Genomic DNA, 25,615 nt, shown 5'->3' on the forward strand with positions numbered 1-25,615 from the left:
AAGGTTTCTAAACATGCAAAAATCTGTTCTTTTTTTTTTTTTTTCAACAGCAACATATTAAGAGTAACGTAAATATGACTGCATAAAATGTGTGGTTTCCACTGGAGACTGTCAGGAGTGTTCCAGGAGTTTTGCTTTGGCCGACAGTGGGCGCTGTAGCAACAGCGTGAACCAAACTGTGCGCTGCGTGCTATCTTGTAATCTGATGGAGTTGTCGACGTGTACTTCCTTTCCCGGCGCGAGTGACTAGCTGAATGTCGCACGTTTTTCCTTCGCCAACGTAGCAGCAAAACTGGATTTTATCACGCGACAAACAGGACACAAGTACCGCACAGTGCATTTCACGAGGACGTAGGTGAGTTTGGGGTAGAAATAAGGTTTGTTACTTGACCGATGCTTGTTAGCTGTTGCCTTGTTACCTCGGAGGCCCGCTGCTAGCTGGGTGCTAGCTGAAGGCGAGCTGAACGTTAGTGCCGCAAAAGCGCAAGTCTTTGTAAGTCTAATCGTGAATGTCTCATACAACCTTTGAACATATCCAAATCCGAATGAGACAAAAATCTATTTAACTGAGTCAACTTTAACTTTCAGTTAATGTGTGTCGATATCCAAATACGAAAGAGACAAAATTCTATTCAACTAAGTCAACTGTAACATTCAGTTAATGTGTGTCGAAGTGTTAAAAAGTAGTTCTCCAAATGATTCTTTTAGTGTTCAGTGACAAAATTATTGAGGCAGCTCCTGTTTTTGTTTTATTTTTATTTTTATCAGGGATGAACATCGTATGGGTTGTTTTCAGGTGGTGTCACCCGTTGTGCTGCCTCGGACGGGGGCTATTTTTTTTAATCCCTGACCTCGTTACTCAAAAATACTCAAAATAGATGACATTATGTTTCTAGCTGCTTTTATTGAAGACGCGACCGACAGCGCATCAAGCCCAGACTGACTACTTGGCTAACTGGCATCCACACATCAAATGGGACTCAGGACTGCGTCACAGAGGCGCAGTATTGCGCCCTTGATCTTTTACTCTCTGTGACAGAAATCACGATGGATGAGCACTTACCTGTATTGCTAACACGGAAAACCAAAGGTGGTGGAATATGCTTTCATATCAAAGAGGAAAGGTGCACAGACTTGACAGAGCTCAGCACACACTGCAGCAATTTTCGTTAGCTACAACAACCTAACTATAAAAAAAAAAATATATGGGCACTTACCTGGATGCTAACCCGGAAAACGAAAGGTGATTGAATATTATTTTTTTCAATATCGAGGCAAACTCCATTTATTCCATATTTTTTTTCAAAAAGTAAAACCCGTATATTTAACCACAAGCAAAGCGAAATGTTTGTTTAAAATTTGATGACAGTGGCAGAAAGACAAAAGAATAAACAAATCCAGTATTTCACAAAATTCTCAAGTCTTTAAAGTGACTAACCAAAAAAGATCTTATCTGTAATGGTGGCCTTCTGAAAATAGTATCGACTAAGCTCGTTAGCTCAGGTAGGAAAAACAGTAGTTTGTCAAAATTCTATTGTATTCTTTTTAACATTTTGCTACATGAATTTTTGGCTGAATAGAAATTATGCTAATGTAAAACAAAAAGTTAGGAAACAATACAGTTACGTGTATGTATAAAAGGTGCTGATCAAATGTATATATTTTAGTCAAGCATGTGTCTAGCCAAATAACACATATATTGTGATTATAATTGTCCGTATATTTTTTTCACAGATTGAGCCCTTTCTTCAGCAATGTCTCGTTTCTTTGCCACGGGGTCTGACAGCGAGTCAGAGGAGTCCTCGTCCGCAGATGAAATCACCCCCAAAGCACCCGGAACCACACTCAAGCAGTCAGTCCAGCAATCTCATCACTGCAATGTTTTAGTTAGATTTCAACCAAATTTACAATGCACGTTTGGCTCTTCAGGTCGCTGCTGCTTAGTGATGATGAGGAGGACACAAAGAGAGTCGTGCGCAGTGCCAAAGACAAAAGGTTGGTTGTTCTTTTGTATCAAATTTGACTTTGGTCCACTCATCCACATGCATTACCCATGTTGGTTGTATGTGCTCCCGGATCAGGTTTGAGGAGTTGACCAATCTCATCAAAACTATTCGCAATGCCATGAAGATCCGCGACATGGCCAAGTGTCTTGAGGAGTTTGAGCAGTTATGTCGAGCTTTCCTCAAAAGTAAGAATATAGTCGACAAAGAAGGGGTTCCCCCTTTCTACATTCGACTCTTGGCAGACCTGGAGGACTACCTGAATCAGGTCAGCAGCCCTTGTACTTCCCTCTTTTTGGAATTCTTTAATTATAGAATCGGTGTCTTTAGGGTTTGAAATGTGCTTGAATGGCTGATAATGTTTTTGCACTCCTGTTGCCAGTATCGGCGCATCATTTACATTTACGATTATACCATTTTTCGTTCTAGCATTTCTTTTAATGGCTTGTAATTAGGTGTGACGTTAGATTGACCCCACTCCTGTTTTCCTCATGTTTGAAACAACTGCATTACGTTTCAGCTTTGGGAGGACAAAGAGGGCAAGAAGAAGATGAACAAGAACAACGCCAAAGCCCTGAGTACATTGCGCCAGAAGATCCGCAAATACAACCGGGATTACGAGACGCAAATCACCGCTTACAAGGAGGTGACCATAAAACAACATGACACGTTCACATTTAAAATGATGCTCGTTGGGCATAAACACAGCTGTGACCACCACTCGATTTTTAAATTATAGTCGAATCAATCTGTCTTTTAACAGTTTTGGTCATATTGTGTGTGGGATGTGCTCCAATAATATATAAAAAAAAAACATCGTGTAACACTTCATTATTTTTATTTACAGTTGTTTCATTGAATGTCAGCATTCCGTTTCACCTCAAAATTCTCGGCATCTTGACGCGGGCGGCGCATAAAGAGTTTGGTCGTAAATTTTGAACACGTTCATTATTTAAATTTGTCGAGCCTGATTCAGACAAACCCGATCAGCACACATCAGACCATAGGATAATCTAAAATGTTTGCCTGTCTCTCAAAAATAGGCTCATTGGGTTTGTGTGTGTGTATCGGGACTTGGTGTTGTTGGGCGTCAAAATGTCATCCGCGGACGACATTAACTTCTCGATATTGCTTGTCATAGAATCCCCAAGAGTCTGCAGATGAAGAGGAGGAGAAGGGCCAAGACGATTCAGGTAAGCTGCTGTTTTTTTTAATAGATATACAGTAAAGCCTCGTTTTCGAATGAAAAATTCGTGATTTTTTGTTGTTGTTTGTTAACTCGAGTTATGGATATTTCTGTGTTACTTTTTGTAAAAATAAAAAAAGCTTTTTCCCCCCTCATTATTGTTTGTTTAAAGTTATTCTGCACTTTTGTTAATAAAAAAAAGTTTACAAGGCTGGGGGTCGAGCCACTACAGATACGGCAATCTGAGATGACACGCTGTGACGACCCCGAAAGGGATAAGCTGAAAGAAACTTACTTTTTAAGTAAAAAATAAATATAGTTCTTAAATTATTTTAAAGTATTTAAACTTTACATGGATTTCTACTATGCAGTTTATTATCAGGAAAAGCTTAAAAAAAAAAAAAGTCATTTTTTTAGGCATGGAACGCATTATTTCTTTTTCCATTCATTGTAATGGGAAACATCAATTTGGTTTTCAAACAATTCACTTTTCGAACCGTTTTCTGGACCGGATTGTGGTCGAGAACCGAGGCGTCACTTGTATACTTTTTGATTTTAATACTTTGGACAAGGTATCATGATTGATGTTGTGAGTGTATTCCTACATCAGGGTCACGCGAAGACACACACTAATTAATATTAATCATCCTTCTGTTCTCCAGGATCGTCCTCTGACAGCGATGATGATGACGATGGTGTGTCTGCCAGATCTTTCCTGAAGAAAAAGCCTGAGGCGGCGCCGGAAGCCAGCAAGTTCCTCAAGTCCGCCAAAGGTTCTGGGGTAAGGAGCTGGAAGATTGCTTGGCTGGTTGTTGATGATTGTGTCCGCGGATGTGGTTGTGCTGCTTTCACGCTGTTCTGTTGTGCGCCGTAAAATTCGGTCTATTGAGCACACATCACTGCCCCCCCAAATATCTGAAACTTCTCTTTTAAAAATAAACAATTCAAGTAGTGCACTAATGTTACACTCTTGATTTGTGTCCAGAAGTCGGGAGTCGGCAACAAAATAAGCTACGATGGAAAGTGGCGGCTTTTAGTCCCAAGCTTGTCGTCCCCTTTAAGCCGTTTCGCATGGTGTAAAATTTGTGGTTATACAGGTGGTCTTTCCCTTTGACAGGACGAGTCATCCTCCAGCGACGACGATGATGATGATGAAGACTGGGGCTCTGACACTGTGGATACCGGCAGTGAGAGCTCTGATGATGGAGAGGGGAAAAGTGCGTCCCTTGCCATGGTCTTCCTCAAGAAGTGAGCCAACAGCAATTCACAATTTATTCCATTTCCTTCATAACTTCTTCATAGTGCTTTAATGTTGCAAATGTGAGGACAGAAGTCAGTCATCCCCTCTTACTAGTTGTGCGGCGATGCATTTAGGGCCCACGCGCCTGAGAAGACCAGTGAAAAGGTGATGAAGAGAAAGAAGCTGAAGAAGAAAGAGAAGCTGGAGGAGGAGGGAGAGGAAGAAGGAGGAGAGGAGGTGGAGGGAGGCTGGGAGAAGGTGAAGGGTGGTGTCCCTCTTGTCAAGGTAAGGAAAATGTACAAGCACTTTTCTGAGATGCTGTAGAAGAAACAACCAAACCACACAATGTGTAGGATGTTCATTTCCGTTTGACTCGAACCATCAGGAGAAGCCCAAGATGTTTGCAAAAGGTACAGAGATCAACACGCCTGTGGTGGTCAAGAAGCTCCACGAGATCCTGCAAGCCAGAGGCAAAAAGGGCACAGACCGGTACACAAATTCGATTTCTGTATCAGTGTGTGTTTTGTCACCGCTCTGGATGTTCAATCATATATGTAAACTCTTTTGTGGCAGGTCTGACCAGATTGAGCTGCTCCACGCACTTGCAAGCATCGCTGCGGAGCATAACCTGGGTCAGGGCGTCCTGGTTAAAATCAAGTTCAACATCATTGCGTCGCTGTACGACTACAACCCCAACATGGCGACCTTTATGAAAGTAATAACCGGGTTGATGCATCTAAGACTCTTTAAACACGACTGGCACTTCATTTAACTATTTATTTTTTTTTTTTTTGTCTCTCAGCCGGAAATGCGGAAGAAGTGTCTGGACTGCATAGACGAGCTGCTGGACGTCCTGTACGAAAACAGCGACATGGTCATCGGGGAGAACATCGCAGAGGACAGTGAGAACTTGATCATCTCGGATCAGGTATCTCCGATTTACCCATCACATTTTCTGAATTCCTTTTCCTTTGTTTTGTTTCTATATCAGCCTTTTTATTTTTTCATGCTTTCCCAGCCTTATCTATTTGCTTACACTATTACATTCAATCAAAATGTATTTGCTAATAGGTCTGCTAATGTGAGCGTATCGTGAAATTGCTTCCTTGCTTGTGTTTTTGCAGCCTTTCAGGGTTCGTGGCTGCATTTTAACCCTGGTGGAGAGGATGGATGAAGAGTTCACCAAGATAATGCAGAACACGGATCCTCATTCACAAGGTGAGTTCGGGGTTAGGGGATTGACGTCGCCAATAGCCAAACATTTTTATCCGTTAATGGTTAAACGTGCCGTCCGTGTAGAATACGTGGATAATCTCAAAGACGAAGGCCGCATGTGCAACATCATGGACCGCCTCCTCAACTACTTGGAGAGCAGGGGCACCACGGAAGAGATTTGCCGCATCTACCTGCGCAGAATCATGCACACCTACTACAAGTTTGATTACAAGGCGCACCGGCGTAGCTTGGGCATCCAGGCAGAAACGAAGGTGAGAAAAGTAACAGGTTCATTGTAGTGTCCCAATTGTAACGGGCAATAATGCCTCATCGGGACTCTAAAGATGGAGAAAAGGCTTGCCAGTTGTGCTTACGGGTCTCGGTGTCATGTAGTCCCAGCAGGACCAGGAGGAGAGCGAGGGCGAGGACAGCGCCATTCTCATGGACCGCCTCTGCAAGTACATCTACGCCAAGGACCGCACCGACCGCATCCGTACGTGCGCTATCCTCTGCCACATCTACCACCACGCGCTGCACTCGCGTTGGTACCAAGCCCGTGACCTGATGCTGATGAGCCACCTGCAGGATAACATCCAGCACGCCGACCCACCCGTGCAGGTGCACACGACCCTCACGCCCACCACCCACCTTTGCCATTTCTGTCCCAACCGTCACCGTGATGTGGCGACTTCACCACAACCGTTTGCATCACTTTCTCCTAGATCCTGTACAACAGAACCATGGTCCAACTTGGCATTTGTGCCTTCCGTCAAGGCATGATCAAAGACGCCCACAATGCTTTGCTGGACATCCAGTCCTCGGGGCGTGCCAAGGAGCTCCTGGGTCAGGGTTTGCTCATGAGGAACATGCAGGAGAGGAACGCTGAGCAGGAGAAGATAGAGAAGAGGAGACAAGTCAGTACACACGCGCATTTTGGCGTTTCTGTATCGATACATTACTCGGGTTTAGTCTTGGACCGTGCTCCCGACTATAGCCCTCCGTTATTTGCACTCCCGAGGTCAGCAGTTGTGTGTCCGTTCCAGGTGCCCTTCCACATGCACATCAACCTGGAGCTGCTGGAGTGCGTGTACTTGGTGTCGGCCATGTTGCTGGAGATCCCCTACATGGCCGCCCACGAGTTTGACGCCCGCCGCCGCATGATCAGCAAGCAGTTCCATCATCAGCTTCGAGTGGGAGAGAGGCAGCCCCTACTCGGTAAGTAGAGAAAATGTCAATTCATTGTCTTATATCTTATCTAATGAAAGAGTACTTAATTAGAATTTTAAGGTAATCGAGGTCTCGAAACGATTAATCGTTTATTTGTTGATTCATCATTGCACTTCTCATGAAGATACATTATTAGTACTGAGTCATTTTTTTTGTATCAAGTATTTTGAGTAGTATGATAAAATACTTTTCAAGAGGCTAGTTTTACTCTGATTTGACCGTTTTGTTTTTACAGGTTACAGGTATTACATCTCAAATTGGAATATGGTGGAAAAATCAATTTATTGCAGCACTCATACATTATATAGATTCATAAAAACACCTGGGAAAATACCTTTCAGATGGCAGATTTCTTACTTTCTGTTTAAAAACACTTGTTTCTTGATTGTTACATATTTGAGTTTCTAGACCGGATTTCTGGTTTTGTTTGCTGTAAGATATCATTCAAATTGTCCATGTTTAGAAATAAAAATCATGAACTATTTTAATCTGTGTAGTACATCTTCAGCTGTAGTTACTCAAACAAGGATGTTTAACAATGTCGTCCCTCCTTTCTGCCGCGCAGGCCCTCCAGAGAGCATGCGCGAGCACGTAGTGGCCGCCAGCAAGGCCATGAAGATGGGCGACTGGCGCACCTGCCACTCCTTCATCATCAACGAGAAGATGAACAGTAAAGTCTGGGACCTGTTTCCCGAAACGCAGCGAGTGCGCGAAATGCTCGTCAGGTCGGAGGCTTTCTATTCTATATTATGTATCGTCGGTCAACGTTTCATAAATTTGCGTGTTCTGATTTTGGCTTGCTTGCTCGGTGACTGTGTGATGGTTTGGGTTGCGCAGGAAGATCCAAGAGGAGTCGCTGAGGACGTACCTGTTCACGTACAGCAGCGTGTACGACTCCATCAGGTCAGCTTCTTTATTAACATAATCTCTGGGGTTTTGGGGGAGGGAGGGAGGGAGGGAGGGTGAAATCAAACATCGAAATGAAGGGTTTGGAATACAAACTGATGTGTACCGATGATGTTAAAAAAAAAAATGTGATTGACGAGATCCCATTGAGAATTATGTGGCGTAAGCTTGACATCCTAAATATTGATTTCTTTTTTTCTAGCATGGCGACGCTATCGGACATGTTTGAGTTGGAGATACCCACAGTTCACAGCATCATCAGCAAAATGATCATCAACGAGGAGCTCATGGTAACATTTTATGGATTCCTGTAACATATACAACGGATTCCTTGATATTCGCTTGTTCCTGTATTTAATGTCGCCCTCCCCACCCACGTGGCAGGCCTCTCTGGACCAGCCCACGCAGACGGTTGTGATGCACCGCACGGAGCCCACCTCCCTGCAGAACATGGCCCTGCAGCTGGCTGAGAAACTGGGCAGCTTGGTGGAGAACAACGAGCGCGTCTTCGACCTCAAGCAGGGCGTCTACGGAGGCTACTTCAACAGAGGTCAGCCCGGTCACGCTCGAGTTGCCGCTCTTTGAACGTGGTGGACCCCGAAATGATTGGACACAAGGAATATGTGTTTGAAATGTAAACAAACATTATATTCCATTTTAAAAATGAAAAGAAATCCACTTTTCCCACAATTTTTCATGGAAATTTTCAGGATTTCCTATCTTCCAACGAACGAACGAACAGAGACAATTTACAAATCTATTCTTCAGCTCCGACTGGCTCATATCATGTACAGCACTCAACCTTCAACTTGAAACTGTGCTCATGGGTTTCTCCTTGCATTACAGATCAGAAAGGTGGCTACCAACAAAAACAATCCTATCAGAGAGGTAAGTAGAGCAAATTTGTTTGTTTTTCATTTGTTAATTTGCGGTAAATAACGTGAGCGAATCTCGTCACAGACGGAGGGAAAGGCGGTTACCAGTCCAAACAGGGAGGCTACCAGGGGGGCTACCAGGGGGGCTACCAGGGAGGCTACCAGGGGGGCTACCAGGGGGGCTACCAACGAGGCTACAGGAATCAGAACCAAGGAAACTATTGATCTCGGAAAAGTTACATTCCATTTGACATTATAAGCGCCGCCTGGCTGGAAGCTGTTTTCCTTGATCCAGAATCAGTTCATTTGAACATTTACAGTTTGTTTGAAGTGAGGCCTCTTTGTGTAATATTAATAAACATTGTTCAATAGTGTTTCCTGGTCCCGCCTTCTTGTCTTCAGTCGGATGCGCTTCGATAAATCGGTCCACACTACCAAACTACCAAAAATCACACAAAAAGTACACAGGTACAACTCAATAAATTCAAATAAGATAGAAAACTCAGTTATTTCAGTACTCCTACATTATAAACTGGTACACATCACACAATATTTACAGTTTTATTGGCAAAAAAAAGGGAATGCAGCAAAGTTAAAGTGCACATACAAAATAAAAACAGGTCCATCATTTTCCAACTATCACCATGAATTGCAACATTTGTCCAACAAACCGGAAAAAAATCTGAGCTACATGTTTTGCTCCAATGCATCCGTTGCCTATAATAAACTTATTAACTATCGTCGTAGTTGTTGGCGTTAAGATGGCAGACAAATCCAAGGCCAAGTTGTCGCACAGTGAGGAGACTTTTTAGGAAAGTCCCGAATGCTCCTCTCGGCGTCTTCTCAAGCTGAGTCTCCTGCGGAGCTCCTGCCTCAGCAGGTCTCTCTCCTTGCGGATGCCCATCAGCACGGTTTGGTTCTCCTGGGCCCTGCGCACCAGGTAGGGCAGGGTGTCGTCCACGGAGCCGTACGGGACCGACTTGTACACGGCGTAACCTTCCTTGGCTGCGGTGGAGAGGAGACGGGTGTGAGTCGTCGTGAATGGAAGGATGGCATTTTTGTGACGTGATGACGTGTCTCACCCAGGGTGAGGGAGACGTGGTCACACATTCCTAGAAGCTGACCAAAAGACACGGAGCCTCTTGCTTTGTCCAAACCCAGCTCTTCAACCCTGAAGGTGATCAAACAAGTGAAACGTTTACGGAGGAACTATTAATAACCTTCCCATTTTCAGAAATGATAACTCTAAAAAAGAGGTGTTTTCCATATTTTCCACCTTCTTTGACATTTCTTGTTATTTTACACTTTTCATCATCTCACCATTTGGCGGCCTGCCTCACAGACTCTTCGTTGTGCGTGGCGACAATGATCCTGTAGCGCTCCGGGTCCTGGGCGATGAGCTTCAGCATCACCGCCAGCAGGCTGTTATAACTGCACAAGAGGGAGGTTTTCAGAAGTGAGAAGTATATGTCCACATATTGTGAAAGAACAGTAAACGTGAAAAAAAAATGTGACAAATTATGGCCAGCCAGGCCTTGCCTGCTGGGCTAAACACCATCAGGTCTGAACTACATTTAGAAGCTAAAGTCTAATAATATTTGCTTAATTAAATAATGTTGATTTATTCCCAACACTCTCATTTGGTTAATTTTATTTTTCCTTCTTGTTTATTCTCATCTGTACTGCTTCTCCTAAGTGACTGTGCACATTTTTTTGGTTCTCGTCCAGATTGTCAGCATGTCAAGCTAATCTGCCAAGTGCCAAGATCGACAGCAATTTTCCATCCTCTGATTGAGTTCCGTGAGTAAAACAAAGTCTTTTAAGAAAAAAAAAAAAATGTAATGACAATGACGGGTAACAAGTGTCTTAACTTTTCGTTTGTGTCCTCCCAGGAGTCCTGGACTGGGTCCGGGCGACCTTCCTTCACCGCCAGCTTCCTCTCTTTGTCCATGTAGGCCCCTCGCACCAGCTTCACACCCAGACAGAAGCCTCCTTCTTGGGACTGGCTGATCGCCTCCTGCAGTAGCGTCCTTGTCTCCTGAGAACAAATATGTATGTAGTTTATAGTAGTACTAATATGTGATGACCTCCCCATCTCACTGCTGTACGTTAATTTGTAATTTGTGTGGAAATTAAACCTAATTTGTGCCCACAAGTTGGCATTTTGTTCGCACGTCATACCTTTACTTTTGCCATCATGCCATCGAGTGTTTTTTTTTTTTTTTTTTTACCCCCGTGTCACATGTGAAACTTGTAAATATTTTAAAGGGATCTGGTAAAAAACTGGTCAAACCGGTGACGAAAAATCAATTTGGTAAAGCTTTACTGGTAAAAATGAAAATAAATAATTCCCTGGGCACTTTATTTCCTTTGGTGGGCCGCGTAATGTAGCGCAGAGAACGGAATTTGCCACGCGGGCCTTGAGTTTCTTACCTTCAGGTAACACTGGTACGTGTTCCAGATCCAGGCGCCGTCTTTGTTAAACTTCTTCATCATTGCCATGGTGACGATGGACAGGGCGGGGTTGATGTAGGTGTACTCCGCATCGACCAGCACCCGCACTTTTTTCACGCTGGCCTGAGGGACAAATTCCACGGCGGTGACAGCTGCCTCTTGTTGCTGTTGTTCACTTTTGTTGATCCCTCTTTTTCTGCTTGATGGTTTAATCCAAATATTTAACGAGCGTGTTACTGTATTTTTCCTCAGGCTTTGTTGACTACTAATTCATCTCAAGCACCCCCACGCAAGTGCTCAATTGCCTGCTGCACTGGGCCCGACTTGCTAGAAGACAAACTCGAGGTCCGGGGGCCAGATCCGCCCCGCCACATGATTTCACGTGGCCCGCGAAAGGCAAATCATCTGCGTCAACGTCCGTGATTCTTGTTCACATTTGTCCCAAATTGTGTCATATCATAGATGATGACATTGAGGTATTGCAAGTGTTTTTATGTTTCCAAACATCATTTGTAAACGTGCTGTATACACATTAGATTTGATTAATATTATTGTTGTGATTAGATCGCAACCGGAATGTGGTTCCGTGTCGCCCTGGTACCTCGGCTATTCTGTTAAGTCTGCGCAGGCTGCAGCGGAAGTGGGCGGCGTCGCTCTCCTCCAGACCGGGAAACTTCACATCCTCGCCGTCCATGGCTCGGACTAGGAGATCCAAGTCGTACGCTCGTTTGGAAATGACCTTGGTGAGTTTGACCTTGTCGGACGCAATGAATCGCAGGATTAAATTTTCCCCACGTTATATGCGGCAATTGAAAAGAGGGATTTTCGGCCGTCACTTCTTTTGCACCTTTTCAAAACAGGCTACTAGTCTGACGGGTCTTGACACACTTACGCAGAGTTCGGGACTGAGCAGAGCCGTGACCTTCAGTTGCATCATGGGATCTTTGCTCCAAGCGTTGCTGTGCGACATCTGCACGCATTCCATCATGGCCTCCATGTTCTCGTTATATCGCTCCTCTCTGCGGGTGACAATGACGCCGAGGTTGAGAACCCTTTGTTGCTAAAATATTATTACATATTTGTAGTTTATTCCGGGGGAGGATAAATGCTCCTGACCCTGTGCTCTCTCCCAGGTCCTCCTCGATGGGGACCGCCAGCATGGGCCTCAGCCCCACAGTGCTCATCTTCTCCATGGACCGGGCGATCTCCTCCTCGTTCTCGCCCGCCACAAACTGAGCGTACACCGTGCACCTCATCAGCGAGGAGAACGCGCGCCTGCCCAATACGCCGCGGGTCGCCGACATCAGCTGCGAAGAGTCGCGCGAGCAGGTTACGCTAACTTCGCACGCCCGTTTTTTAAAGTTGGAGCTCAGAATGTTGCAAATAAGAGAAATGAGATCCCCCGCTCAGATCTTGTGTCTTTCTTTAGTGTTAAAATTCTAAAAAATGCTTTGGAAAGGTGCCTCGCTAGTAACTTTTGGTTACTCCTGTCCAACCTTTATGAAAGAAAAGGAGATATTTGCCATTTTCTTTCACGGCGGCATTAGTTAAAGCACGGGTGTCAAACCTGAGGCCCAGGTGCCCCATCTGGCCCACCACATGATTTTATGTGGCCCGCACAGCCAAATCTAAAGTGTGAATTTCCATCTTGTAAAAATCGATACCAAAATTTCAAATTGTCACATATCATTAATGATAAACTTGAGATATTACAAGCACTTTTGTGTTACCAAACGTGAATAGTTAAAAAAAAAAACACATCACCCTTGATTTCCGATTCCAAAACTGGTTCATAAATTGATGATGCAAATATGAGATGATTAAATATTTGTGTTCCACAGTCATAATGGCCTTCTGAACAACAATGTGGTTAGGGTGCCTGGGGGGGGAGTTCGCCGACTACACTATAATCACCAACTTACCGTTTTAATATTACACATACTGTGTGGGTGGTTATTTTTCCGGCCCATCATCACACATTAAGAAAATAATATCTCAACTTCACGTTTAAGAAAGAGTGCTTCGTGGCAAAATAAGTTTTCCCCTTGTTGTTTTTTGACCATCCGTCCATTTTCTTAGCCGCTTATCCTCACGAGGGTCGCGGGGAGTGCCGGAGCCTATCCCAGCTGTCAACGGGCAGGGGACACGGGGTACACCCTGAACTGGTTGCCAGCCAATTCCGGACCACATAGAGACAAACAGTCGCACTCAAAATCACACCTAGGGGCAATTTAGAGCGTCCAATGAATGTTGCATGTTTTCGGGATGTGGGAGGAAACCGGAGTGCCCTCCCGGAGGAAACCCACGCAAAAACTTATTGTGCGTCTCACCTTGTGGCAGTTGTTGACGAGCACGGGGAAGGAGCAGAAGCGGAATACGGCCAACGCACGACAGAGCTCCTTCAGGCTCTTCACGCGGAATGCGCTGGGATCCTCGAAGGCCAAAGAGGCGGCCAGGAGGTCAGGAGGCTTGTCCGAAACCCGCAGGACCCCGGACGAGGCCGTCGACGTGAGCCTCGCCGAGAGCAGGCGGAGGCGTGAGGAGCCCAGGCGAGTGCACATCATCGCGGCGGAATCCTAACGTCGACCTCGGCTGCTCTTTGTTTACAGTTTCTAGGTTTTTGACAACAGCGACATAAGATTTGGCTCTTCGAGAAGTATACAGCCTGTCCAAACCGGTTGCCGTCAAAACCGGTCCTGTTAGAGACTTAAGACGATTGTGTTTTTATTTGGTAACGCTGGCTATTGAGTCAGCTTACCTCTGGGTTGTGTGATCTTGAACATCTGAGCAAATGTCACCTTTTGCATGTGAATTTGACCCCCCCTCTCCACCCCAATCTTTTTGCCTACCCGCTGGTTAATGAGTGACTTTGTGGAAACACCAAGTTGACCCTTGGCATCGACCAAAAAAACGTACCCTCGCTATAATCAAGAACTAGACCAGAGCAGGTGCGAATGTCCCACTTTTACCCTTTGGAAATCCTTTCTTCTGCCCTTCCATAAATAGTGAGGATAAGGGGTACGGAAAATGCATGGATGCCCTGAACATTATTACGCATTCACTAGTTCATCTATTTACGCGAGCAACAAACCGTGACTGGCGGGTTTTGGGTTCAAATAAACAGCTCAGTGATGGTCTTTGCTGCTGTTAATGTTTGATGGGAGTGAGTAAAAACACGCCATTATTTTAAGTACCTTTGATTGACCCCAAATAAAGTTCAGATGTTTTAGTAGGCTTTTCCTGACTTTTTTCATTTTTGTCTCGCTTTTTGCAGAAGCCGAAAGGTTTTGTGCTCACGCCGTTGACCCAAGTTGCCACCATCATGCTTCATTATAGGTATTATTTTTTTGTTTTTTTTGTTTTTGTCTTTTTACGCCAAAATGACCTTTTGGATCGCTGGAAAAAAGGTTCAATTTCGCTTTATTTGGACCGCAACAAAATCGGCCAAGCACATGTAAACAAATGTGTCAACATCACATTCGAGAAGTTAAGAATTCAGTCGCACTATAGCAACAGTGAATTAGGTAGAAATTATATTTACGACATGCAATTATTGCATTGTTCATTATTTACTTTATGGTGTGGCGTGTAAATGTATTTACAACTTAATTGGTTCCTTGATGAAAGAGCTCCCATTACAATGCCACTTATGTTTTTTTTTTTAATTCCTCATTTTCTAACCACCCTATCTATCAACTACTTTCGATTGACGACTGCATTTAAAAAGCGGGGCAACGTGAATGCACGTACGCACGGCGTTTCCATTAACAACTGGGAAAAATAAATAAATAAATAATAAGATTAACTACCAACGCAGTGTTTGGGTTGAGTTACATATTGAGAGGGGGTCACTTCGGATGTCTGAGAAGAGAGCTTATCAATGACTCTGCCGAGGAAATTATTAACCGGGCAGCCTCGTCACATCTGAAGTCATTCCGCAGCGTGAAAAGTAGCGTGTGGCTAAGCTTTCGTGTTTTTTAAATTTCGTGACATCGCCCAATGTGCAATGTACAAAATCAGTGTCCATATTTCACAGCACAGTTGCAGCTTGGCTACTCATCGTGGACATTGCGATTTCCTGTGAAATATTGGTGGGCCACCCATAACAAAACCCTCATGTTGCTAGAGAATTGAAAATAAAGATCAATGGATATGTAGTTAGGGATTAATAAATATACTTTATCAGAATAATCATGATGACTTGAAATGTTTTTTTTTAATGATAGTGTCATTATAATTTACTCACCGTTTTTTGGATAGAATAAAAGTAAGCTGTAAGAAAATGTGTATATATATGTTAAATTGTGTAAAATCAATTAACAAAGCATTGAACACGATTACATTATATGAAAAGTAAATATTTAAAAAGTAAATACAGACAATATGTTCATTTTTAATCAACCAATTTGAGTGGAAAAACTGCTTGATCATGCAAATGCTCGGAAAGGAACCTTTGCTAAGATAGTAATTCTATGCTAACGTAAAACAAGCTAACTCACAAGTGGCTATCCCGCCATTTTTCCTGTATTATTCAAAATTACAGAATATTATTTTCTTACTTATATCATCATATGAAATACAGACATTTTAATTCACATTGTTAAATTTTATTTCTTTTATTTACAAATCTTCCTTTTCCTCTTACATTTTCTCCGATAACACGCAATGAACTACAGGACTAGTTTCCTCCTAAAAGCACTATCAAGACAAAACCGTCGAGCAAGGCATTGTTTTTGTTTTAGAACACAGGCCTGGAGCTCACATCCAGGAAGGACCCCTGGCCGTGGGCGCGGTGGTGTCGGTACAGGTGCCCGAGGGGAATGGTGGGAGACGGGCGAGGGTCCTGGCGGAGGCGGAGTGGGTAGGAGGAGAAGGCTGGGTAGATGGTCGGGGTGGGAGTTGTGATGGGGAGGGGTGGCTCCAGCTGCGGGAGCAGGGAGTGGTGGTGGCGGTGGGGGTGCAGCATCATATCGGAACGGTAGGGGCCGGCGGGGGGGAACTGAGGCATGCCGCCCAGCTCAACAGACGTGTAGGAGGGGGCTGCGTTGTTTAGGTTTTGAGAGTGAGGAGTGGAGGGGAAGCAAGAGGAGGCTTGGAAAGGCAGGGGGTAAGATGGGAGGGGGAAGGGGGCGGAGAGATCGGGGCCTTGAGTTTGTTGGGTCAGATTGGAGAGGTGACGGGCCTGGTTTTGCAAAGGTGGCGGTTGGAAAGCGAAGGGTGCTGGGGGCGCACCCGGCGGGGTCTGGGATTCAGGATTAGAAGGGAGAGTATTCGGATAAATGAAAGCTTCCGAGCTTTGCTCGCTGGGGGAATTGTGGCCGCTGGAAAGAGCGTCATCTTGTTGCAAGAGCAGCGACATTTGGTCCTGGGACTGACACGGAGGGAAAGTGGTGTCGGATGGCGGAATGGTGTGATAGGAGGGCGAGGAGGTAGAGGAGGAGGAGGACGGTGGAGGAGTGGGGAAGGTGAAAGCGGTCTGCTGCAGAGAGGGCGAGGCGGTGGAGGCCGTGGAGAGGGCCGGGGAGAGGAGGGCGGGGTAGTCCAGGGGAGCGTCGGATGGATTTGAGGGGAAGGAGGTAGGCTGGGCGAGAGGGGCGAAAGAGGGCGAGCTGGTCTGAGGTGCGGGGTAGCTGGAGGTGAACGGTGCCTCATTCAAAGAGTCCGAACTGTGAGGGACAGCACAGATGACAAAGGAGATTTTCACGAGCCCTGACGCACACAACCTTAATTTTAATATTTGTATTTTACTCGATAATTACCTTTCGATGAGAGTTGGCGTGACCTCACTTCCAGTTGCGTCCTGCATCCCAGCGCTAATGGAGAGGTTGATGTCTGGAATCTGGGAGGCGATGAAGGCCTGGTCGAGGTCCGCGGGATGCTCTGGGACAAGCGTGCCTTGGAAGGGGGTCTCATCTGGGGTAAAACCAGCAGGCAGAGGGGGCAAAGAGGCCAAGGCCAGCGCTTGCAGGTCTGCTCCGGTCATGCTGGGGGCGGTGGCGGTCGGCTGAGTGGACTTACGCGGGTCACAATTCACTGTGGGGGACATGGAGAGATATTATATGTAGTCATAAATCATCATCAGTCTCTGCTGGAAGGGGTTATTGGACCCAAAAAGTTAGAGAATCCATGGACCAGATCACCCACTGACCTGTGGCCGTGATTTCCGTCATGTCAGCTAGTTTCCGTTTCTGTCTTGCATCTCTTTGTCTATAGAGGAAAAAAAAAATGTTGAAAATTCGAAATAGATGTGCACTGACTAGAAACAAGAATGCTTACTTTTTGCTATTCATCCCTTCGGCCCGGAACCCTTTGGCAAAGGGGTTGGAGTTGATCTTCAGCTCGGTGATCTGCAGATAAAAGAAAGAGAAAGTTCAATTTGACGAAGTTTTAGTTTGATGGACCGTATAGGGATTCCCTACAAAAAGTTACAGCGACGACATGGTGTGAGAGGACCTTGCTGTTCTGGTAGGCGGTGACCGTGATGAACTGGGTCTCGGGGAAGACGAAGGAGTGCTGCCCCCCACCCCAACTCAACATGTCCCTGGCTTCGATCACGTGCACTCTGGGCTGGTAGCGGTGCAGCGAGTGGAGGATGATCTGAAACGTCCGAGAGTAAGGGAGAAAGAGGTTCAAATATGTTTTTGCATACCTACCTACCAACCCACCAATCTACCAACCAACCAACCAACCAACCAAATTACCTTCCTACCGTTTTATCAGTCCATCTGTCTTCCGGGAACTTCCATATTGTACCAATCTACCTGGCTATGGACCTACTGTTCAACTAGTCAACCCGTTTATTGGTTAGGGTTAGGGTTCCTAACGAGACAAGCCGAAAGAACCAATACCTATCCCAATCTAGTTCTTCATACGTAGCAATCTGGCTCCCTGTCAATCTCCCTTCCTAGCTACTGCTCTGTGGCGTCTCGCCTCATCGGGTTTTGCGCTACCTACATGGCCCTGTGCGTCCAGCGTGTTGTTGGTGAGCTTGGCGTAGTGGAAGGAGATGGTGCGACTCTGCCAGTGAGCCCCGGTGGCAGGGGAGTCCGGGTGGATGAACACGCGGTCCGGCAGCCTGGCCTCGGCGCCGCCCACCGCCTGCCATCCGCCGCCTTGGAAGCGATAGCGGGAGTTGTCCATCGGGATGATGTCCAGGAGGAGGATGTAGCGCAGGGACGGGTTCAGACCCGACAGCTTCAGCTTCATGCCGGGAAACATGCGTCTGCGGGGAGAGGGAAGAGAAGGGAATTGTGGGAAGGGGTTTGGATGAGATAATGTTCAACTTTATTGTCGTTGCGCGTCACAAACTCAAAGCAACCAAATGCTTAAATTTGAGTTCAGTAGCGTGGACAGATAACGACATCATGACTGCATCGTCAGTTGACTTCTCGTCACTCACCTGCCCTTTTTGGTGATGATCATCTCCGTTCCCACCGAGCTGAACTGCTTCCACAGCGCCGAGTTCTCCAGTTCCATCCGCACGTCGTCCTTTTGCGTCGGGGGCTCCTGCTCGCCGCGGAGGCCCGGCTGGGGCGCCGCGAGCCTCGCGGGGGGCGGGGCTTTGGCCGCCCCGTCACACTCCCGATCTATGGGGTTTGCGGAAAAAAGATGCAGTTTTTCCAAATGCTCCTCCGCAAATTGTCTTATGTTTGATCAGCTTCAGTTGTTTCTCAAGTCGAAATACAACCGAGTTGACTTATGTGGGTGTGAAGGTGCAGTTCTTCTCACCTCTGTAGAAGCGGTCCCCAATCCTCTGAGACCCCAGAGCCAAGCTGGGGTACACGTCCACGCCGAGCATCGTGTGCCTCTGGGCTCTTCACTTGGGGAAACGTAGTAGTAGTAGTATTAGTAGTAGTACCTCTCCCCACTTCCTCTTTCCTTCTTCTCCAGTTTGTCTTTTGCCTTGGCTTCTGACAAATGCCTCCAGGCCCACGGTTCTTTGTTATATAGGTGTGGGGCCGCTAACACGTGGAGGCCAAATGGCCACATTTTCGCACCAACCTCTTTGACACCTTGCCATCCATCCATCCATCTATCTATCTATCTATCTATCTATCTATCTATCTATCTATCTATCTATCTATCTATCTATCTATCTATCTATCTATCTATCTATCTATCTATCTATCTATCTATCTATCTATCTATCTATCTCTCTCTCTCTCTCTCTCTTCTCTCTCTCTCTCTCTCTCTCTCTCTCTCTCTCTCTCTCTCTCTCTCTCTCTCTCTCTCTCTCTCTCTCTCTCTCTCTCTCTCTCTCTCTAGCTATCTAGCTATCTAGCTATCTATCTATCTATCTATTTGGAATTGACATTTCAACCACAGAATCAATCCAACCTTTCAGCCTTTGAGGTTCAATAAATATTGTTCATGTTTTTTAATCTAAAGTCTCCTAATAGTGATGATCTTAAAAAAATACCATGACAAATTGTTACACACATATAGCAATTGTTTGGTCACGTGTTATGTATGACAATTTCCATTAAAAAAAAGGAGCTATTTAAATAATAACTAAATAAAACACAAGACTGTTACATTTCTGTGTGTGCTCATCATCACTTTGAAGGTCCTGAGTCCAAACTGCATGCACAAATCACAGTCACGGCGCGCAACTCGTCATGCGTTGGGCGCCGACGACGAACGTGGTTTACGAGCAGGTCCCCCGCCGCTCAGCGACGGCCCGACGACACGTTTCTTCCTCTCAGCTGTGCGTCTGTTTAGCCGTCAGTGGGGTGTCTTTGGACGTCGGGGTCAGGGGAAGCCAGTTGGGCAGGTGGCTGCAATTTGGCCCCCCAAAAAACAACGCACAAACGCACCCGGCGAGGGCTCAAGTGTTGGTGAAAGTTTCGCCTCAGATTATAATCGTACTATCGCACAATATGTATCGATATGTGTATTCAACTATGCAGGTTATGATGCTATCTTTGTGTTTGCATCATACTAAGGGATTTTTTTAAAATTCTATATTTAATACAATGTTATTAAGTTGTGAAAATACTTTGAAAAAAATAAATTACAATTAAAAATAAAATAAAAATTAAAAAAATTAATTTTGTGAAAATAATATGAGTGTACTCTAAACAGTGGATATGAAAAGTCTACACACCTGTATGTGTAGACCTAATGCTCGGTATTTGGGATATAGAAAAAAAATGATTGACCAAGATAAATCTTTTTAAAAGTTTTTCCACCAGAGATGAGACCTCATGCTAGGTATTTGGGATATATTCAAAAGAAATTACTGACCAAGATAAATTATTTTAAACGTTTTTCTACTATAAATGAGACATATAAACTGTGCAGCTCATTTTTTGGGGGGGAAAAAAATCATTTCGAGAAGGGAAGGACAAATAAACAATAGAGACAATGTTGGTGTATAAGTTTGCACACCCTCTTTATGTGTTAGGACATGGCTATGTTCAGAATTAACATTCAAAATCATCTTAACAGGAGTCTGTATACATCTGCCACCATTTAATGCGCCTCTGATTAACCCCAAATCATTTTCAATTGTTCTAGTAGGCTTTTCTTGACTTTTGTTTGCATTCTAGTCGAAGCCTGAATTGGTTTTGCGCTGCCTTGGTTTCGCAGGAAGTTGCACAGGTTATAGATCACATAAATGGTGGAAAAGATTTAAAAAGATTTATCTTGGTTTCATTTGTATTACAAAAACCCGTTATTTAGACATAGCCGTGTACAGCTATTATCCTCACTACTATTTGTAAGTGTCAAACAACCTGTCATCGTCCTTATAAAGAAATGTCTTGTGTGTTTTCACCTTCACAAGTGACAAGTGGATCAAATCGTTGGATTATTGGCTCAGCTAGAAAAATTTTAATTAATAAGTTAACTCCATAAGTTGTTTTTCATGAATATTTTGCTGGCTCTCTGGGTTTATGTCAACCATATACTGTTCCAATTCGGGAAAAAATGGCTGATTATTACAAAAATCATTTTCTGTAAATCATAGTATCACCATAAATAAAAAAAAAAAAAAAAAAAAAAAACGAGGTCAATCCAACAAGATCTTGTTGTTCTGTTTGCCTACAACAACTGGAGTCAAGTTACAGCCAGCAGGGTAAATATTGTTGTAGTTGTTGTTTTCGTTCTCCATTTGTGCACATTTAAAAAGCCCGAGTGGAAGTAGAGGTGTGAGTGTTTTCTAATAATGCTTTTACAAACTAACAGGTGGGTCCAACAACAGCTAATAATGAGGGCTGCTGCTTGGGTTTGTTGTCTTAATGCTGCCTGCATGGGGGGGAGGATGGAGGGGGTGGGTCACAGCGCATTAAGCGTTGCCATTAATTATCCTGCTCCTTCACATACATGTGCTAAGTAGTTTGAACTGTAGCTTTGTTTGACTAATGAAGTCTAAAAGGTCATTACACTTAAAAATACACTGCTCTGTGACCCAGTGGCATCAGTGGATTCAAATGTTGCAGCGTCATTGGTTGCATTCAGACCCACAACATAGCAGTTTTAAATAAAAGTTATTGGGAATAAAATAAGTGAGCAGAATAAAACTGCACTATTTTTTATTTAAATATATGTTATGAGTGATAATTTAATTTTCTATAGTTTGTGGAGTAAAACAATAAGGTTTTAAACAAAAAACATACCAAGAAAGTTGATTTTGCTGAATCCGAGGATTTTATGTGATTGTGGTTGCGCGGGACAAACAGTAGGTGACGGTAATGCAACAATAATCAGGATGCTCGTCAGTGAGGAAAATGAATGAAACGAAGAAGAAGTGCTCTCATTCATTTGGACGCCAACAGCGAAAAAAAAGTAATTAAATTTAAGATGGACGAAGAAGAACAAGCACCGAAGTAAGACATTTATTTTTAATCGGTTTATTCGTCGACAAAACGAACAAATGTTCCGTGTCTTTTTTGTAAGTACATTTAAAACATGTATTTACGCCCACGGTCACGTTTAATTTTAATATTTAATATTCAAGCGTATTCACATCGATACCTCAAAATTCTGTTTCAGTACAGTTGCTTAATTTTCGTACTTCGTTACTTCTCCGCCACTGTTCAGCAGTTGCGACAAGTTTGTAAAAAAAAAGTTAAGTTTTTAGCGTAAGGTGCTGTTATAGTTAATATTTTCTCTGCAGGTTTCCCTTCTTGGCGTTACCATGGGACGACATACTGGTGCCACATATTTTATCCTATTTACCTTTGACACAGCTCGTCATCTTGCAAAGAGTGAGTAAGCAGTTCCGGAGCCTCATCCGGGTCTTCTTCGCCAGGTGCAGGAGTTTTGAGCTCGTAAGTATTTATTAAGGACATGAAGTATTTCCTTTGCAACTGGGACACGTTTGTTGTGAAATTGAAGATGTATTTTTCAGTGAATTCATTTCTGACTCAGTTATGTTGCTACAGGGTTCATCTTTTATTCCAAAGGAGGCCGTTGGCTCACTGCTGAAGGACAGCAGAGATCTTCGCAAGCTGTCACTCGTGAACTGCTCCTCCTGGCTGACGGACGAGGAGCTGCTGCCCGTCATCAACCGGAACCGGCGTCTGATGTCGGCGGACTTGAGCGGATGCGTGGGGTTGACCAGCCGTTCACTGGTTGCCGTGTCGTTGAACTGCGTACACCTGCAGAGGCTCGCCGTGGCCCGCTGCCACTTCGTGGACGGGCCGTTACTGCGCGTCCTGGCCGACCGCTGCGGGGCGCTTCGGTGGCTTGACCTCAGCGGCTGCTGCCAGCTGAATGACGACGGCATCTGCTACCTGGCGAAAAAGTGCGCCGGGTTAAGCTTTCTCTCTCTGGCTACGAATGAAAAGATCACGGATGAATCTGTGGAGGAGGTGGCCAAGAACTGCAGGAGCCTCCAGCATCTGAACCTCAGGTGCTGCCTGCGGGTTCGGGACCGGGCCATCAGGTATCTTTTTCTTTTGTTTTTATGTTCAAAAACACACACCATTCTTTTAGAATGATACATGTATTGGATTAATAGTATGCTGCCTTTCACAGGACCGTTGCCGAGTACTGCCCGACGCTGAAGTCCTTGAAGGTGAAACACTGCCCCGATGTGACCGAGTCCAGCCTGGAGCCTCTGCGCAAGCGCAACGTGCTCGTTGACGTTCCTTCGCCGCCGGGGAGGGAGCGACTGGTCGCCGCGCATTATGGTCCATATGTCAATCTCCAGGTATAAGCCATCTCCACCCAGTTGAAGAAATTGTTTACTTTTGTGTTGGCATTTTATCGAAACGCAAGCACATTTTAGCACACTAAAAATGCCTTTTTTCGGCCAGTTTAAAATATCTATAAAACTGTGTTATATCCTTACTTGAGCCATTTTTTTTCGTCTCGCTGTTTAAATTTAGTTTTGTTAGCAGCGTAAAAGTTGACTGTGTACTCCGCACGTATGACATCACCTTTTATGCCTTTTCTTGACTTGTGATTGTTTCAAACGGCCTTTGATGTAAACTTGGCAACCAATGTCTTTTGATATGTTGAAAGGTTTTTATGTCTTATCTGATAGAGTATGGGCGACACGGTGATTCAATGGTAAAATGTTGGCCTCACATTTCTGAGGACCCAGGTTCGATCCCGGCCTCGCCTCTGTGGAGTTCCCAAGTTCTCCACGTGGCTGCGTGGGTTTTCTCCGGGCACTCCTATTTCCTCCCACATCCCCCCCAAAAAAAAACCATCCAACATTAATTGGACACACTAAATTGCCCCTAGGTGTGATTGTGAGTGCGACTATTTGTCTCTGTGTGCCCTGCGATTGGCCGGCAACCAGTTCAGGGTGTGCCCAGCCTCATGCCCGTTGGCATCTGGGATAGGCTCCAGCATTGACCCTCGTGAGGATAAGCGGTAAAGAAAATGGATGGATGGATAATACAATATGGTACTGTCGCTGAAAGGATAAGGAGGAAATATGGTGCACTAGTAATTAGCTCATCTACCCTGCAGCACAGAGGCAATTGGTTCGAATCTGTGCAATTCATATTCCTCATGTTCCAAAAATTGTTTTTGGTTGGCAACCAGTTTAGGGTGTATGCTGCCTCTTGCCCACTTTCAGCTGCGACAGGGTACAGCTAACCCAAATGAGTCCAAAAACTGTAGAAAACTGATTGAGAGATTAAGTCATGATATTACTAATTTATTTATCATCCATACAATAGCCACATGTGGATTTGTTTGTTTTCCAGTCACAATTAATAAGTGTCAAAAAATCTTCTGTTTTATTGGACACGAAATCAGATATTAATAGTAACATAATTGAGCTTTAAAGAGTTAGCTAAAGTAAGTTATTGTGTTGTTTAATTTGCACTTGCACTTTGTGCCAACGTACTGGACAAAGTGTATTGACAAAATATGTCCCTACTACACCAAAACAAAGTTATTAGCCAATAATTAGTTTAATGGGATCAACCCATTTGATGTTTTTTTTTTTTTCTGGTTTCAGAAACCCACTTATTCCAAAATGTGTACGTATTTTGAGAAATGTAGATTCTTAATAAACAACGCAATGCAAATAATTCTTTTCTCAAAATTATCATTGGCATGTAATACGTTTTATATTCAATAAACATGTGTAGCTTGAAATGAAAGAAACTCATGAAATTCATATTTCGGTAAATTCAATTGAAATTTCTGTTCCAAGTTTTTTTTTTCCCCCCCTCTTAGCTGAAATAAGTTTTCGGACGTTCCGACATAAGGTAATTATCCCATCGTGGCAAATTTAGTTCATTTTCAGCTTGTCACAGTTGTAATTGCATTGGTGAATGAGACTTTCTGTACATTTACTTGAAGATCATTTTTAAATGATAATAAGTAACCTTCTAACTAAACTGCGCTACACGACGTCCGAAAATATTCATGTATGAATTTGTATGAAAATTCAAAGCTTTTTTTCCATTTACAATTGCTAATCACAGCACCTCTGAACAGTAATGCTAATTACATCACCTTGTTTATTTCAATGTATTTGTTTTTTATACAAAGTATTTTGATGTAAATTCTGACTTTAATGGCGGAATCCGACTTAAGTCAAAATTTGAGTTAAGTCTCTATGACAGGAACGAATCTGTCGTAGACCGAGGACTCCCTGTAATAATTCTTGAGAATCGGCTCTGGTCCTCCTGCCAGCAGAGGTCAGCATTGAGCTATTATCACAGTTAACATCTAATGATCTTCCTCATAACAAACGCCTGCGTTCAGACGTAGTTCCTACTCACTTGTGAAATCTAGTACAGTATGTGTTTGTCACAAAATTCAAAGGCGACATGACAGCTGTCATTTTGTACTCCGTCTCTAAGAAGCATTGAGCCAGAAAATGCCCGCAAGACAACACAACAACTTTACACCTGAGCATTAATGACCTTAACAAAGTTTGCAGTCAAGCGTTGATAGCCGTCCCTGCATGAATCACATGATGGAGACGCATCTCCACGGGCAAAGAGGGTCCAGGAGACGCCAGTCCCACTTAGTTCCGGGCCCGATTTGTACTGATTTCATTAACCGAGCAGCTTTAGCGCATGGCTGTGAGGTC

General features: G+C 44.2%; 4 protein-coding genes and 1 long non-coding RNA gene across 12 annotated transcripts in view; 3 read left to right on the top strand and 2 right to left on the bottom strand.

The window, feature by feature from the left end:
- Positions 1-192: 192 nt before the first annotated feature.
- eif3c (eukaryotic translation initiation factor 3, subunit C) lies at positions 193-9,026 on the top strand. The gene is made up of 23 exons (XM_061811136.1): positions 193-355; positions 1,735-1,852; positions 1,930-1,995; positions 2,082-2,271; positions 2,524-2,649; positions 3,145-3,196; positions 3,852-3,970; positions 4,307-4,437; positions 4,564-4,714; positions 4,815-4,918; positions 5,003-5,144; positions 5,232-5,357; positions 5,554-5,647; positions 5,729-5,916; positions 6,038-6,262; positions 6,367-6,558; positions 6,688-6,859; positions 7,437-7,596; positions 7,709-7,774; positions 7,980-8,067; positions 8,162-8,327; positions 8,624-8,665; positions 8,738-9,026. Exons 2-23 carry the CDS (start codon positions 1,755-1,757, stop codon positions 8,875-8,877), a joined length of 2,838 nt encoding a protein of 945 aa, XP_061667120.1. The 5' UTR covers positions 193-355; positions 1,735-1,754; the 3' UTR covers positions 8,878-9,026.
- Positions 9,027-9,216: 190 nt separating this feature from the next.
- Positions 9,217-13,826, bottom strand: prodh2 (proline dehydrogenase 2). Its single transcript, XM_061811149.1, has 9 exons — positions 13,437-13,826; positions 12,223-12,413; positions 11,999-12,125; positions 11,708-11,860; positions 11,086-11,229; positions 10,524-10,690; positions 9,973-10,083; positions 9,735-9,823; positions 9,217-9,657 (listed from the first exon to the last, which is right to left on the bottom strand). The coding sequence occupies exons 1-9, from the start codon at positions 13,668-13,670 to the stop codon at positions 9,461-9,463; spliced, it is 1,413 nt and encodes a 470-aa protein (XP_061667133.1). The 5' UTR covers positions 13,671-13,826; the 3' UTR covers positions 9,217-9,460.
- LOC133496043 (uncharacterized) lies at positions 10,013-10,679 on the top strand. The gene is made up of 3 exons (XR_009793699.1): positions 10,013-10,108; positions 10,381-10,452; positions 10,545-10,679. It is a non-coding gene; the product is annotated as an uncharacterized LOC133496043 (long non-coding RNA).
- fbxl15 (F-box and leucine-rich repeat protein 15) overlaps positions 13,541-25,615 on the top strand; it is a 50,844-nt gene continuing 38,769 nt past the window's right edge. For 2 of the 6 annotated variants that reach the window (XM_061811153.1, XM_061811154.1), the window contains exons 1-4: positions 21,778-21,935; positions 22,226-22,379; positions 22,494-22,996; positions 23,089-23,263. In XM_061811153.1, the coding sequence (XP_061667137.1) occupies positions 21,841-21,935; positions 22,226-22,379; positions 22,494-22,996; positions 23,089-23,263 (927 nt within the window). In that variant the 5' untranslated portion in view covers positions 21,778-21,840. Of the gene's footprint in view, positions 13,656-14,380; positions 14,443-21,624; positions 21,936-22,225; positions 22,380-22,493; positions 22,997-23,088; positions 24,614-25,615 lie in introns of those variants that run through there. The other 4 variants (XM_061811152.1, XM_061811151.1, XM_061811150.1 and 1 more) reach the window with 4 other exon arrangements.
- On the bottom strand, positions 15,765-22,352 carry tbx6 (T-box transcription factor 6). 3 transcript variants are annotated; one of them, XM_061811143.1, is made up of 9 exons: positions 22,288-22,352; positions 18,835-18,925; positions 18,506-18,692; positions 18,061-18,328; positions 17,560-17,703; positions 17,383-17,453; positions 17,255-17,313; positions 16,866-17,139; positions 15,765-16,772 (listed from the first exon to the last, which is right to left on the bottom strand). In XM_061811143.1, exons 2-9 carry the CDS (start codon positions 18,902-18,904, stop codon positions 15,845-15,847), a joined length of 2,001 nt encoding a protein of 666 aa, XP_061667127.1. In that variant the 5' UTR covers positions 18,905-18,925; positions 22,288-22,352; the 3' UTR covers positions 15,765-15,844. The 3 variants fall into 3 exon arrangements, with proteins under 3 accessions (XP_061667127.1, XP_061667129.1, XP_061667128.1); XM_061811145.1 differs by lacking the exon at positions 22,288-22,352 and adding an exon at positions 21,726-21,771 and having other exon boundaries at positions 18,835-18,920; XM_061811144.1 differs by lacking the exon at positions 22,288-22,352 and adding an exon at positions 21,726-21,762.

This window comes from Syngnathoides biaculeatus, chromosome 22 (genome assembly GCF_019802595.1).
Source record: "Syngnathoides biaculeatus isolate LvHL_M chromosome 22, ASM1980259v1, whole genome shotgun sequence".
NCBI lineage: Eukaryota > Metazoa > Chordata > Actinopteri > Syngnathiformes > Syngnathidae > Syngnathoides > Syngnathoides biaculeatus.

Excerpts from the sequence above, each read along its gene's own strand:
- eif3c (XM_061811136.1), top strand. The coding sequence starts at position 1,755 with ATGTCTCGTTTCTTTGCCACGGGGTCTGACAGCGAGTCAGAGGAGTCC. Across the intron at positions 6,263-6,366 it reads ACGCCGACCCACCCGTGCAG|ATCCTGTACAACAGAACCAT; the intron begins GTGCACACGACC and ends ACTTTCTCCTAG. Across the intron at positions 6,559-6,687 it reads AGATAGAGAAGAGGAGACAA|GTGCCCTTCCACATGCACAT; the intron begins GTCAGTACACAC and ends TGTCCGTTCCAG.
- prodh2 (XM_061811149.1), bottom strand. The coding sequence starts at position 13,670 with ATGATGTGCACTCGCCTGGGCTCCTCACGCCTCCGCCTGCTCTCGGCG. Across the intron at positions 12,126-12,222 it reads GACCTGGGAGAGAGCACAGG|AGAGGAGCGATATAACGAGA; the intron begins GTCAGGAGCATT and ends TGTCACCCGCAG. Across the intron at positions 9,658-9,734 it reads CCACGTCTCCCTCACCCTGG|CCAAGGAAGGTTACGCCGTG; the intron begins GTGAGACACGTC and ends TCTCCACCGCAG.
- tbx6 (XM_061811143.1), bottom strand. The coding sequence starts at position 18,904 with ATGCTCGGCGTGGACGTGTACCCCAGCTTGGCTCTGGGGTCTCAGAGG. Across the intron at positions 18,693-18,834 it reads TGGGGACCGCTTCTACAGAG|ATCGGGAGTGTGACGGGGCG; the intron begins GTGAGAAGAACT and ends CAAACCCCATAG. Across the intron at positions 17,704-18,060 it reads CGCTGGACGCACAGGGCCAT|ATCATCCTCCACTCGCTGCA; the intron begins GTAGGTAGCGCA and ends CGGACGTTTCAG.